The sequence below is a fragment of the Neodiprion pinetum genome, chromosome 1 (assembly GCF_021155775.2).
Source record: "Neodiprion pinetum isolate iyNeoPine1 chromosome 1, iyNeoPine1.2, whole genome shotgun sequence".
Classification (NCBI taxonomy): domain Eukaryota; kingdom Metazoa; phylum Arthropoda; class Insecta; order Hymenoptera; family Diprionidae; genus Neodiprion; species Neodiprion pinetum.
Window position 1 is genome coordinate 10,960,913 of NC_060232.1, and position 15,532 is coordinate 10,976,444.

A 15,532-nucleotide genomic window follows, 5' to 3' on the forward strand; every position below is an offset into this window, starting at 1 on the left:
TTACCATGTACAGATAATGCAGTTTTGTACCATTTCTGTTCCCACTGTAACATTGCGATGAATAATACACGCTGGCGCAAACTTCTCCGAATAGATAGGTTTTGCTTTGTTTCTTGCCTTCATTTTAGCTCCTCTCAAAACCTATAAACGACTATTGTGTACCCACGTCTTTGCTCCAGTTACAATGAAGTAACGCATCATCAGCATTATAGTCTTCGTTTCAATTCCAAGATCCGTGATCAAACACTTGAAACTTCACTTGATTTTTAAGAATTAACAAATTTCTGTCAAGTTTAACATTCGACGTAAATTTCAGAGAATTATCGCTTCGATATACGAAATATAAAATTGTAAATTCGAAAATGGATTGTTTCAAATTACTTTGAGGAGTGAAATATACAACGTGAAAAATTTGACGCATTCAAAAATTACTTTTAATTTTGTTAATCGGTTGTTAGTACTGACATGAAAAGGATCGGTATCTACGAGGGATTTTCATTTTGGCATTTGCTTCTGGCAATATGTTAAACGTGATTTCCATCCACTCTAGTGCCGCCATTAAATGCGGTTTCTTGTGGTGACAGCTCACCGCAATTCCAGCTCTCTGTAAATACCTCAACAGTCGTCAAGTCAGTAGACTTTTGCCTCATGTGCACGCATTATATTCATAGCAGAGGCTAGAGAGAGAAGATTCGTGATCGTCGGTATACAGCTTTTCTTTGACAAAAAAATCACTAATCGATTTCTCTGATACGGATGCACGCGTCCTACGTGCTGCAAGACACCTTACAGAAAAGAATGTTCATCAACAAGAAATTCGAAGTATGTAAGCTTTCACTAAATAACTACATTATTGTATCACTTCTTTATTACTTGCAGGACAAAAACATAGGTTATAAAAAATTGTAGTGAATATATGCAACTCAATCGATTTCAGTTTCACTTTGAAAATGTTAATTTATTATTTCTTCACGGATCTGTAAGCATGACAGACACATCATCCGTCATGTGCATTGCGATATTAATTTTGCGGAATCAAATAATTGATCGCCCTTCAATTTTAAATGAAATCGAAATAAATGAACAGTTTAACAATACTCCGCATTCTTTATCTCCGGGATCTTTTTCCCTCCATTTATATTGAAAGTTGAGGCCTGTCTGATATTTTTCGAATCAGTACAGACACCGTATCATAGGTGAGGAAAGCTTTGACATTATCATTTCCGTTCATCCCTTCGTAACGTGCAGTAAAAATTAGGCTGTGCAATAACTTTGACAGATACATGTACAAGGCTGAGCTGGCTATTGTGTCAACGAATGAGCATGAATTTTGATGGTCCCTTTAATAGCGAATCGAAACATAGTTCAACGGCTTATGCAACTCTTTTTTTCTTTTGGATTTGTGAGGGACTTTCGTAACATGGTTTTTTCTACTTTTTGTTTGATCAATTTACGTCACTGCCTATTTTCGAGCAGTGTGACAATTTCGTTCGCACGTTGTGAGGACCGAGGATGAAGTTGATCCTCTTTAAGCGGGCTGCTTAAGATGACGTTCTTTTTTCTCTCGAAAGCTGAGCGCAGAGGCAGATTTGGTGCGAAGGGAAAGGGCAACGGAGCCTACCGCGTAGGCGTTCAAGTAAACGGGCGTAAAGCCGCGGCCTACGGTATAAGATAATCCAATCACACCGTCTAACCAAAACCCGACACGGTCGTCTGTGCGCTGGGAAAATACGATAATACCATAAGCCGCGGTATTTGTTGTACTAATTTACATGGAGCGTACAGACACGCGCGTTCGACAACAACAATGTGTCTGCTTAATATTTAATAATTGAAAAACGTGCGACACGTGTGAATATTCCATGACGTGCAACGCTTGAAGTCCGCGAAAAATTACTTGAAATTTGTCGGCGATGGCTCGAAAACAGTGAAGAACAAACGGCTTTAGACTGGCCATGAGTCAGCTCTCGAACTTCCCGTTCTCACACTGCAGGTTCCAAGTTCGTAGAGAAAAAAAAAGTAATATCCAATTCGAATTTAGAACTATAAATTCAGATTCGTGATTAACGATTTTAAAGCACTCGGATACCATATTACATGAAAATATGATGATTTTTTTTTTATTTTTAACCACTGTAATGGTTCCATCATTACAAATTTTGGAAGTCTGACCTTGGATTTGTTATCGGTGACCCAAAAAACCTCCGCCTAATAATTTCTGTAAAAATCGGAATATTTTTAGATTATATTCCACCTTATTCGATCACTATTTTGGATGACGTAATCTGACTTCAGATTCGTGATCAGCCATCAAACAAACCCTTGAGGAACAATTTTCATCAAAATTCAACTGTTTTGAGCTTTTCTTCAGCTTATTGAATACGGCAAATTTAAATTTTGCAAATCTGACCTTAGATTCGTGATTAGCGGCCCAAAAAATCCGACGGTATCAATTTTAATGCAAATCCATTCATTCATTCTCAAGATACCATCATTTTTATTTTATTTTATTTTTTTTAATTGAGAAATTACCGAACCGATCAAAGCCAAGGTCTAATGAGTTCTAAGTTTTGAAAAGCTGCGTGGATTGAGATGAAAATCATTGAAATCCGGTAATTTGTTCTCGAGATATCATCCGGCAAAAAAATTGATGATATACATCTCTGATATAAATTTGGCAAAGCTTTTCTCTCCGACAAAGTATCAGAGAATGAAATAAAGAACGGTGATTCTTTTTTTCGAATGGCAGTCAAATCGTAAGTTTTAAGTCGATTATCGAAAGCGATGTTAGACAACCACGGTCGCAATGAATCCAAAAATTATTTCTCCGTGACATTTTCTTTAAAACAGTTACAAGTAAAGCTAATTTTTCGTCGAGTTTGAAAGTGATTTGCCTTCTATTATCTCTTCATAATGTCAAACTTAACATATCGTATAAGTTATAAGTCAACAAAGCTCCGATAAGTTTCTACAAAACGACCAGCAGACTGACAAGTATACGTCCGTCCGAATTTGCGGGATGAAAATCCTTACGAAAGCCTCGTTTCCGTTCTGAGCAGAAATGGTAGCCGGTACACGAGGAAGGTGCTGGAACATTGACCGCGATTAAAGAGTTACGGTTCGATGTAATGGTGTGGCGAGCAGTCCATAGCGACGTTGCTCCCGCACGATGCAGCTAATGACCTTGAACTCGCTCTTGATGTTCGACTTGGTGTTCCTATTCTTCCTATTTCTCGTCGGGGTCTCCTGTCTGGTTTACTATCTACCAGGCGCACGGCGTCGTGTCCTCGCACCCCACGAGGTCATCACGGTCACAACTACCCACCGATCTGATGCCCCAGTCGACGATGTCTAAGGTTCGTATTGCGACAGCTTCGTTACACCTCGAATCATCCCTTGGCAGCATGTGTGCCCCACGTCCCTTGTCAATAAATGAGGCACAGGCACTCAAGTTGATTTTTCTTAGTTGGTACTTTAGTTGGTAAAACAGTCGATCGGAATTAATGATTATTCCAATAATTACCGCCGTTCGTTAGAAATGTTGTTAATTTTCAAGTATACTTGTACACCCAAGAAGTGTACAAACATGTAATCAATAGGAGTTAAATAATCGATTGCACAGATAAGAAAAAAAATTTTTTTTAAATAATGGTCTGGTCCGATGGAATTAGACCACTATGTCATAAGGTTTTTGGACATTCTGAATCCGAATTTGGTGTAAAAATTGCTTCATCACTTCCAGATTTTAAGTTATTCATGGGGTACTCCATTCTTTTTAAGGTTCTGTGAATTAGATCACTATGTATATATGTTTTTGGACATTTTGTATCCGAATTCGGTGTCAGAATTGGTCCATCAGACCCCGGGTTTCGAGTACCTTTACCTCAAACATTCGTTCATCGACCTCGAACATTGCAATATTTTTCGATGCGCAAGTTAGAGTGATGAAAGAATTCTGAGACTAAATTTGGACTCGGCGTGTTCAAAAACATGCAGGTGTGGTAGGTCCAGTACGCCAGACAAGACATTTTTTTGTGGGGCTGTGTAATCGGCTGTTTTTCTATCATTGATTACACGCTCGTCCACTTTTTGAGTGTATGATATTATTTATTTATTTTAAACAATTGGTTACACAAAGGAGCTTAACGTGGCTGTTGCCATAAGAAATACATCACGTTACCTTCGAGTTTATAATAATGTTACAATTACAACGAGTTACGTTACAGATTTTCACTTTTACATCGCTTTGTTAGAGAACTAGCAAATTCATTGAGACTAAATAAATTGACCATCGTTGGCTAGTTTATTACAGCCAACAGTTTATGTGCATCTTTTCTAACATGCTCAAAGTCGGGATACTTAATCTGTATATTCTTCAGTGTATTATGTAAAGTTGAAAATTGATAACTTTTTTAATGAATGGCAGTTCAACTAGGGGTGTGCGATCATTCTGTTAATTGTTAACTTTGATTCGGTTCTTTAACAACTAAACGATTAATCGATTGATCGGAGAGACAATTAATCGTAGTGAAAATTATTAAGCGATTACTCACGCAGCTCTAGTTACAAAAAAAAATTTCCTTTACGAATGTCCGGTTCTAATAGATTTTACTTTTTTATTTTTCAATTCTTTTGTTAGCAGAACGTACTAATAAAGATTATTGTTCGTCTGATAAAACTTCATGTAGTTCGTTCAATAAGTTTTCATTTCGCACGCATGAAAATTGTACTTATTTTTTTTTTTCAGTAACTAGCAGTTATAACCACGTAGCAAATTTAATTTTGCAGTACTTGTAGTGATTTTAATTCCCATTTCAACTTACAATTAGTTGAAACAGGACTTACAAGCTTTTTTATTAAACAATTCTTATACGGTGAATCATGGTTCTTTGGAAGATATTTGACGTTCGATACGAGTGATGTATATTTTGTGTATTGTGTCGTACAAACAGTGTAAGATTTCTGGATTTAAAAATGTTTAATTCCTTGGTTTCAGACGCGTTCAAAAAAATTTTGCAGGTGGTGTAGAAATTGATCTTTAAACCCACAAGAAATTAGATCGGTTGTATCTTGTCGGGCTGGATATTGATAACTTAATTGTCTATCTCGATCTTACTTTTTTCAAAGTGATTTTGTGCAATTGCAGTTTTTCTGAAATCAGGAATTTTATTGGAATTTGTCCTTTCAAGCGTGACGTATGACCCCAAGAATTGATTTATTATCAAAGTCAATGATTGGATTGAAACGTGATCCATTTGGGTTGGAGAAAGAAATCGAGACAAATAGTCTGTTGTAGAACAGGTAAAGGTATGCTGTAACTAAAGTATGTTATTTTGTCTGAAGTGAGGTATTTTCATCCTGAATAAATATCTGTATTAGATTTCTTTTCGAACAGACTTTCCAATCTCTTCGGAAAGCATATATTTATTCATCGTAACAAAATCTCTTCCCTGATCGGCTTTGTACGTAGAAACGTACAAGTACCTCTTGAATCGCAAGCCTGATCGTGACAGATTTGAATTTAGCAATCGCTAGCGAATTGTTAAATTCGACAATTATCGCGTAACGAGAGTGGTTTATACACGACGAAGAGTAATCAATTCTCGATTGACCCCCACTGCTTCTCAAGAATATTAATAAGAATTTTTTTAAGATTCGATTAAAAGAGTAGACGAATATTAATTTACGGATAAAGGACGGTGGCTCCTGAACTTCGTAATAACGAACAGATGCTAATCGCCACTCGAATGGGCGAGTAAAAATAAAGCGAAGAAAAGCGAGAAGGAAAGAAAGAATGAGTAAAAAAAGAAAAACACGCGCCACCCTAAAGAGCTTTAAATTATTGAGCGAATCACACTTCTGACGATTCCTGAAGGCATTTTATCACAGCTTTTATTGATAATTGTGTATTTCATCACTGATGTCTGTAGGACGTGTTTAAAAAAAGCGTTAACAGATCCAGCGGAGCATCAGGATCTGATTAATCATTGATGCCGTTCTACGTTCTCGTTTTAACTCCGTTTTTGAACTCGGCCCGCGGATCAGCCCCTTCAAATTTTCCATTCAACGATCACGTATCTCCCGTAAAAGCATGAGAAATATATTTTTTATCGGCCCTCATAAACCTCGACCGTTATCGCAACCCGTCACGTTTCATTTAAGCGAGAGGAAGTTGCAAATAACCATTAAGGCAGCTGCCCCGATGTTTGTTCACATCGTAATTCTTGTTAAGACGTAATCCTGGTCAAATAGCAATAATTGATCCAATTTAAGGTGTGAACGCGTTTTGAAATGGTTTGAAGAATTTTTTTCGTCAGGATAGTTTTATAACGAGATAAAAACTGCGATCTTCGGTTCGTCACAAGTGTTCTTAAATGATTGTATTACGGTTTGTTTGAAAGTTGATTAGAAATTTTCGGGCAGAACAGTTGAATAGAAACAATTAGTATATATCAGTTGAGATCAAGATAATTAGGTTGAATTTGATTGAAACAAATGTCTTCTCAATATAAAAGAAATTGGATACCGCAAACTGGAATAAATGGAAAGTTTGGTTATTGGTAATTTAAAAAATATTGTATTATTGTTTCGTGTTATTAACACCAAAATTGTATCGAACGTCTGTAACTTCGATGGATCAGGTTCCATTGAGTTTCTCAATGGATACCCCTTGATTAATTTTTTTTTCACTGAACTTCGGTTCATCAAAAAAACGTCGTGTCTTAGTCTCTATATTTCTAACCCATACGAGTGTACGAGAATCGTTAAAAAAATTCACGAAACTTTCGCAACTACCCTCTTAGTATCCTATATTTCGAAGGACCTCCATCCTTCACTGACTGTGCATCACGAACTCTAAATTGGGCTTAAAGTCTCTCTGGAAAGATTCCGAGCACTCTTATTCCTGCATGTAACGGCGTATCGATTCGCGGTGAGAATCCGATCACGGAAGTGGATGGGGGTATAGTCGGGGTCTTCCTAACACCCACGCCTCCAAAACCCCCGTGTAAACATGGATGTACGTGGTTCGTGTTCGCCGCACGTGCATCTGGGAGCGAAGGCTTGATCGCTGCCGCCGCCCACTTCCGAAGTGCTCTGAAAGTATTAAATTCATCTTCCGACCCGAGTCGACTACCCCCAACCCTTCTGGATGGGTCCATTTCACTTATCTGCTACTTGCCTCTCTGCCTTCTCGGTATTCTTCAACGATTCAGCTCAACGGCAAAGGGTGAGATGTGCTCGTGTGCGACGCGAATTGCGATACTGTCAGAATAGATCGCCGAGTTTGGAGAGGGATCATGGCGGAATAGAAAAATTTTAAAACTAATGGTTCGGAGTTTGAATCGGCTCGAGTTTATCCGGTTGAGATTGAGGAGTTAATCGGTCGGATCGCGTCTGAAACAAAATTTATGAAAAGAGAAAACAAAAACCGTTTATCAAATCTCAAGCTATGTTATTTGTACCAGAGACTGTGAACACGAATAAAATAATATCCTACTATTAATAGATAGTTGATTTGAGCACGTTCCAACGACACAAACTCAAATATTAGCAATATTGGAAAAGGTTCATAATCAGAATGTTGAAAATGCTTCAACTATGGCGTTTTTCATCCGTTTTTAATGCTTCTGGTTTTATATTTCTCACTGACCATATCATCACAAATCGTTTGAAACACACGTAAGAAATCTTAGGTTGTTACCAATCGATGACTATCCTTTAAATTAAACTAAACTCACTCAAATTGAGTGATGCTTTTTTAAGTATTCCTTTGAATCGTCTTTCCTATTCCAATTTAATCCTTCTCATCAGACTGCCTTCGACGCCAATCTGAGGCGCTTATCTTCGCTTTACAAACGACGGCGGCAAGTCCGGTATAACGGCGTACACTAATGAAGCATGGTCAGCAATGCTTTTTGCTGGATCAAACGAAGTGCCACCGTACAAAGTGGCGCCTAATTGTACGGTTTACTTGCGTCATTTGTCCATCAAAGCTCGGAATTTCGACGACAGTTATGACACATTATCCCGCGGTTCTCGGCAGCGGTTTGCTGGCTGTGGAAAAGTTATTTGAGAGGCGGTCGGGTGTAAGAACTCTGTTCCTGAGGGGTGAGGGAACTATGGAAATAGTTGAGCTTAAAGCTTCGAGTTTTGCCGTCCATTTCTCGATCCCTCCTCTCCCCTCCTCTCGGTCGAACTGCAGCACTTTCATGGACGAGCAGCTCGCTCTCAAACTTTTGTCCCACATTTTGATGGACTGGCTGAGACGTTGATATCAACCAGAAAGAGAACCAACACTGACAGTTGAGTGACATCTTCTATTTAGGCGTTAGCGAAACAATGTTAGAACTTGGACTTGTTGGTACGAACTGTAACTTCGTGGTAGATTGCAAAGTAGGTATCATGGGTTCCGGGACGGACATCCCCAGGGAATGAAAACTGAGGATTGGTGTATACGTTAGAGGTGATATAGAGATACCGGGATATTGGGGATCTTTAATGCTTTGAGAACAATTCAAAAGACTGTAGAGGACTTCGAAAGGTTCGGTTCCAGTTCACCGATTTGAAGGATATTTGGCAATATTGAAAATATTCAAGCACCATCGTCAAGTGAAGTTTCGAGTCCACGTTATAAACTTGCGTCGACATTATTTTACAAGAGTCAAAAATCCACAGTAACCACACCAGGTTTTGTGGAGTTTCACGTGAAATGATCTGAACGAAACTCTCGGTTATTGGTCATACTAGGGATGGGTAGACTAAAGTGACGCTTATATTGTCGATTATTTGAGCTTTTTTTGCGAGAACCAGTGTTTTGAAGATCGTTTGAAGCTTTTTCTACATTCTAAAAAATTTGGATTTCGTAGCTCGTTAAAACACTTATAGAGGAACTGTCTCCTCGTGACAATGAGGGAAGGGTGATTTTTGCTGAGGTTGAAATTCGCTGTCTGATTCGCGAGAAAGGCACGTTTGTGACAAAACTTGTAGGCGTATCGGCCTCATGACGGTGTCGATTTGACAACTGCGTAGCTGAGAGCGAACGAGTGATATTTCGATATCCATTCGGCGCTGACTGTTTCACTCGCTTTCCACATTTCGCCGTACAGTGTGAGAGATATCCTCACGCGTTAATCCTTCAGCTGTCAAATTACGATTCTATTTCGCGAGCTCGCCCACATCCGGGTTGACTATCACGCCCTAAACTCGATATGACGGCTTTCTCATCCAAGAAAGATCCATCGATAGTTTCAAATTTCACCATTTCACTGTCGGTATCCTGCTAGGTTTTGTCTCTACCTATCTCGGCTCACGTTTATTGCAGACTGTCAGAATTTTGTTTATACCTACGAAGTTTCGGAAAAGTTTAACCGCATGATCAATCATTGTCACATTCTATGTGAAACCACATTCTAGACATTTTTTTGTGCATAGTGTATCAGGTTTAGTATTTTTTTCGAAATCTTGAGTGTATTTTCTCTTTCAAGATTTGTTTCCAAACATATTGTACGCTAATTGCTTGGGCAATTGATTTATTCCAACGAACTTTTATTTAAACAAAACGTGAAAACGAAAAATCGTTTTAGTTTACAATACATACAGTCTATTTATTGGGTTGAATTTGTCACAGAGAGAAAGGTGGAATCAACTTGACACAAAACTCGAAAGAAATTGTCTTTAGTTTAGTTACAAGAAAGAAAAAAAGAAATACACATCAAACAATCATCGAAATTAAACCTGAAAATCCAAAGTCAACCTTTAATCTCATGGAAAATCTGAGTGTTTCGATCATCTTTCTAGACCCTGTGGGGTCATTATTTCCAAACCTGGTTGAAATAGCGAAGATGTTCTAATGCGGTAACTTTTTCGATTGACTATACGCACCCCGTGAACACCAGAGAAGATACTACGGTGACGTATGACGTCAGCAAAACATAGGTCCCACTGGAGGGCGTACCGTTGTCCTGCGGTTCTGTTTGCGAGGACGATTGTTGAACGCGACTAGATATAACCGGCTTACACGATCAGGTATAACACAGATCTGGGCAGTGCTTGATATGCACATATACTCGCTCAGTTTGTACGAAGGTGTATAAAGGACAGAGAAATCAAACGACTCGCGTTACGTAGCTCGTTATTGTTCTGGGGGATGGGGACCAAGCTTAATTAGAATTCGAATCCAGGATTATTGAGGGAGCTTTCGTTCCACTCGTGATATCGATGGTCCAAGAACTCTCGCTGTTGTGTTTTAACGAAAGGCGGAATTTTATTGGGTCGAAGAACTTGGCTATCCGATTTTTGGAAACAGACCTTTTGTCCATTTTTGTTCTGGGTTCTCTATTCAGAGTACTTTAGAGGGGCTTCGAGGTTTTTAAAAATATTCTGTCCGTTGCAGAGAGGAAACGGAATCTGAAAATATAGGGAACTAAATACGAAGAAGCCCTTAGTTCAAAACGCATGCGAAACGCGAGTGGAGGGGATTTCCGGATTTCAAAAATTAAAATTTCACATACCCAATATACGAATACGTCATTTACTGAAAATCGGCCCGAAAGACTTCAGATTCGGATTCAGCGATAAAAAGTACCCACGTGAGAAAACATGTTTGGCATGCCGAGTTGAGACACTTTTTTTTTTGTGGGCCTGTGTAATCACCATCAAATTTGAAAAAAGCAATTTCCATGGTTTCAATTAGCGAGATTGAACGCGGCAAAGTTAATATCTGGTTGTTCCTCGTTTGTTTTAGGATGCCTACACCGACGCCGACGCCGACGGAAACGGGCGGCGGAGAAGCTCTCGCCGTTTTGGCTGGAGACGTGCTTGTCCTGAGAGGTGCCGGGCTGGCCGCCCCCGAGACGTGGGCACTTCTCTGCCAGGCTGCCCAGGCCCTTCAGGATCTCTTTCTCTCGAGTAAGTCGACGTCTGCTTTAATTCCCGTCCGAGGTATCGCCGCATGCACTTGCTGCGAAAAATTATCACCCTTGGTTACGAGGGTGGTTCAGTGCCTCTTCGGGGGATGATTTCACGTCTCTGACGGAACGGCCGTTAAGTCCTCTGGCTTTCATCGGGACGAGGGCCACGGCTGCCGGCGTAATCGAGTGAGATAACCAAGAGTCAGGACACGAATGGTTGCCCGAGTCCTCGCTCTTTGAATGGCTCGAGGTGACCGTGTACTAATCAAGCCGATTTCGAATTTACGCCAGAGGTAACGCGGGGTTTGGTGCGTTGTATGCGGAAAGTGTCGAGATGACGCGAAACTCTTATTAGGAGACGCGGACGGTCTCACGATAATTTGGAGTGAAACGTCTCGGGGAGAGAATATTTCGTTTTAGCATCCCAACTTCAAAATCGTCGATTTGTCGCGATTTCTTGGCTCTCGTGATAAAAATTAACGGGTCGAAACTCGTATTGATAAGGGTTTTTGACTCGCGTGTTGAACCTGATGTATCGTCAAAACACCTTATCGATACTCGTTATGAAATGTAACATCAATCGCATTTAATTCAAGGAAATACGCACTGCCGTTTGCCTTGTAGAAATTGCTCGTTAGTCTCGACCTACGAAGTAGTAGAATTATTTTCTCAAATTGAAACGAGGTTTACCGATTTTATAAAAATATTTGTTCCAATGGCGTTGAAGATATTATTCAACAAACACCGTTGTATAAAATAATTTTATGAAAGTTTGATCGATCGCAAGATATTATATGAAATTATATTATCTTATATAACTCAGGAATCATGGTCAAGGCATTTTTTTTTCTGACTATTAATGCAGTAACAGATTTATATTCAACAATATTTCATATGCTCGTTACGTAATAAACGTACATGACGATAAATTTTCTGCAATTAAAAATTGACCAAATCTCCTCTACGTTTTGTATCGTAATTAAATAATTGTACTCTAGATGAATATATTCGATACATTGAAACGAACGTGAAATTTTGCGGTCTTCCAACCAATATGGTAATTGATTGGCCAATAATTCTTCATTGACATTTCAATCTTTAAAGTAGTAAAATTGTTTTCACGTCGAAATATGGTTTTGCTACGAACCAAATGCTCGTAGAATCAGTAATGCAGGAATAAAACTTTGTTGCATTTATACGAGAAGGATCGGTACGCGGATGATCGTTGGTACGAAGGTTTAAATAATTCATACTCAGGTTATCGGTCACACTTATACCTCGTATATCCGTCGTATATGACCGTAAAAACGTGGGATTACAAAGGGTCCGTAAAGAATGGATGGCCGGTGATAAAACTAGGCTGAAGTACGGAGAAACATCGCAGTTTTTTCACATCGTTGAAACATTTGGCCTGTGGAAAGAGTAATAGCAAGCGGTTACTGTCCATCTAAAATTTTCAATTATTCAATTTCCGGGAACATCAGCGAGGAGTCGCGTTGGTCTAATCCGAGGCTGCGGAGTAAACTGAATTGGAAGCGCTGGAGGGTCTCGAACTTTTCCAAAGGAAACGAGGTATCGCGGAACGGCTACACGTTACTTTGCCCAATTTCATCAGCTGTATCAAGGAAAGCCCCGAAATAGGAAATGGTCGTAATTTTCAACCCCTAGATCTCGCCGCCGGCTAGTCAACCGACAAGTTTCGATTTTTTGCGGTGTGTGAGAATCCAGTCGGAAAGCGTTGTAGTATGCGAAAAAACGAAAAACGGAAAAACTTGGCAATGATGAGAAATTTGAGAATAAGATGAGGAAAATTAGTTAATGAGAAAGACGGAAAATATTCCTCAAGTCATTTGGGATTTTTTGACCCGCTGATTTATAGATTTACATTACGTACAAGGTATGCTTTTTGGAAGAATTGGAACCTAGGCTTTCATGTATCATCGAAGAGTTGAATTATCCTTTCGTTCCGAAAGCGGGATTATCGCGTTGGAAAGGTTTCGACTCGCGCGAAAACTGGAAACAGGATCATCAACATCCCGTTGAATGGATGGCCCGGGGCTCCTCGATTCAATTGCGCCGCACGTGAATCAATTCGCACGGATATCTCACGCTGAAACGTTACTCACCACTTTTACGGCTCCGCAGCAGCTTTTTCCCTGCCAATAATCATCATCGTATCGCCAGGCGCATGACTTATGGGTAGCGTTTCATCCCGACCCGATAACTGGCGCATTAATGGAATCTCGTTTAGTTCCTGAAGCGCCGGCACCTCTTTTACAATTTTCATTTACGTAGACCGTGAGGAATTTATTTTTTTAAACGACTTGCCAGAAGTAATTACAGAGGTAAAACCACTCGAATTTTCTCTTCGAGAATGTTTGTAGTTCACAGTACAGCCGTATGCAACGAGACTTTATTAACATGGAAAATTCTCCGGGGTGAGAGGGAAAAATGGCAACGAGGGATTTCGTCGTAAATTTTTGAGGCTGTGATCGAGACAAAAAATACAGCTTTTTTTTACAGCCTTAAGGTTTTCCTCGTGTAAGTTTTCGTCTGATTTTACAGTGAATATGTTTTACACGAGGGATTTCGCCTAACACAGACAGACGTTGGTTCATTTGGCGTGGTTACACAGCTTTTTATCCTCATTTGATCTGCTCTCGTCGCGTAGCTCAGTGTTTATGGAAACCTCGGCGAACCGCAAAGGCGAAAGAAAATTTTGCCAAGCCAAGATCTGGTGGAAAACTAATTCGATTTATTTTATCATGTATCATTTTTTACCCATACATCAAAAGCCGCATATTTTATACTCGGCACTTCAAAGTAATCATTCGCGTGTCGCAAAATTGTATCATCACATATTAAACTTGATCGATTACATCGATTGATCTCCGTAAAAAAATTTGTAATAGCCTCCTAAAAGGGACGGATCAACTCTGCAATTCTTATTTTTCTACGTCTGTAGTTGAGGGGCGAAAAAGATCTTGGGGGAAATATCTTTTCTTAACCTTCCAGACTTTCGGACACTTGGCCGAATCACGTTCGCGATCATTATATGTATATGTATATATGTATAAATAAGCTATCGTTCACTCGTTAAGTTTTCTTCTTGGTTGTTGTGTTTCCCTATCGCCCTCTGGCAGAATGATTGATGGTAGGTTAACGATCGAATTTCTCACATGTGCAACGGTGAAGTAAAAAAAAGTTTCCACAACGGAGCAGCTAATAATTGATGAACTTTGGTGAAATTATTCGCGGGTTTTCACATACTTTGACGACGAATAGAACGTTTTGGCGAGAGGGAAAAATTCCCCCGAAAAAGTTGTCTGCGTACATTTTTTATTAGCATATTTTAGCTGTACGTATTTTGATCGGTGGAACAACTTGAGCGTTCAAAATTAAAAACTGTTTGATCCGTTAACTGATAGTCCGAGACTTTTTCCGTCAATTTATTATACCCTTGGATTTATTAAACGCTAATCGAGTCATATTTTACTTGAAAGAAAAAAGCCCTGGTCTCGGCTGCGCTTGCTCGTGCTTTCACAAAGTACGGGACGATAAATTTGTAGCGTAATGTTACTTTGCCTAAAGAAAGTCTAGAATCCACACCTGCAATCCCCGTGCCGTCATTTCTCTCGTTACACAACGAGATCCCCTGAAAACTAGCCGCTTTAACTGCCTTCTTGTACGTAAGTACATGGATTGAATTACGTGCTGGAAATTACGATTTTCCTAAACTTTTGACAACGATTGCAGTAGAACTTTATTTTCAGTGATATTCTTAGCGTAAGATTTTATAGATATATAAAGAAATTAATCTGCTGCTATGCAGAAGCATATTTTATGCTGGTTATATCTGTGAATATAAATGCGAAAATATATGTGAAGTATCGTCACTATGAATTTTTGAAAACCTGCATTCTAGGGTATCTACTGAAGTTGCGCGATTCATCGATTGATCGTAGACTTTGATTGATTGTTCTTCAAATCAATCGATTAATGAAAAGAACTATGGAACACCACAAAAAGCCGATTAATCGAAAAATCAACGAATCGAAGTCTACGACTAATCGATCAATTGCACAACCCTCGTATCCAAAAAAATATACCTAAAGTGTAGTAACAAAGGTACTTGACACATTAGAAAACGACTTCTTAAAATTTCGACTGGTCTTTAAAATAATGTCACAAATCCCGGCAGATGAGACGCTTTACAGAAAATCGGCAGAAAATCTCTCAAGTAGAGTTGATCACTGTGTTTTCAGAGTATTTGATTTGATATCTATTCACGAGCAAAACAACGTCGCTGATATGAAAAATAAACATTTTTCAGGTTGTTTGTCTACGATATCTCATGGGGTCATTTACACGTATATCTGTACTCGAAAGAGCAAACAAAGGTACCCAAATAAAACCTGGTGAAAGCTTTCTCGCCCAATATTATTCTGACATGCTTTTATTTATTCGCTGTGATCTTCTTCGCTTACCGGCAGAATCGACGGGGATGATGTTTGACATAGTTGGGGGTAGTTGTTTCTGGTCCGAGCTTGTCCCTCGATGTGTCACAGCATCTGTGCCCCCCCCCCCCCCCCCCCCGCCCCCGTGATTTTCGAGGTGTCTGT

At 39.4% G+C, this 15,532-nt stretch overlaps 1 protein-coding gene across 4 annotated transcripts in view; it reads left to right on the forward strand.

Moving 5' to 3' along the window:
- Positions 1-15,532, forward strand: part of LOC124211117 (tyrosine-protein phosphatase non-receptor type 13) — a 118,787-nt gene that overhangs the window by 40,657 nt on the left and 62,598 nt on the right. For 2 of the 4 annotated variants that reach the window (XM_046609874.2, XM_069134397.1), the window contains exon 2: positions 10,745-10,908. In XM_046609874.2, the coding sequence (XP_046465830.1) occupies positions 10,746-10,908 (163 nt within the window). In that variant the 5' untranslated portion in view covers position 10,745. Of the gene's footprint in view, positions 1-3,059; positions 3,357-9,997; positions 10,027-10,744; positions 10,909-15,532 lie in introns of those variants that run through there. The other 2 variants (XM_046609863.2, XM_046609883.2) reach the window with 2 other exon arrangements.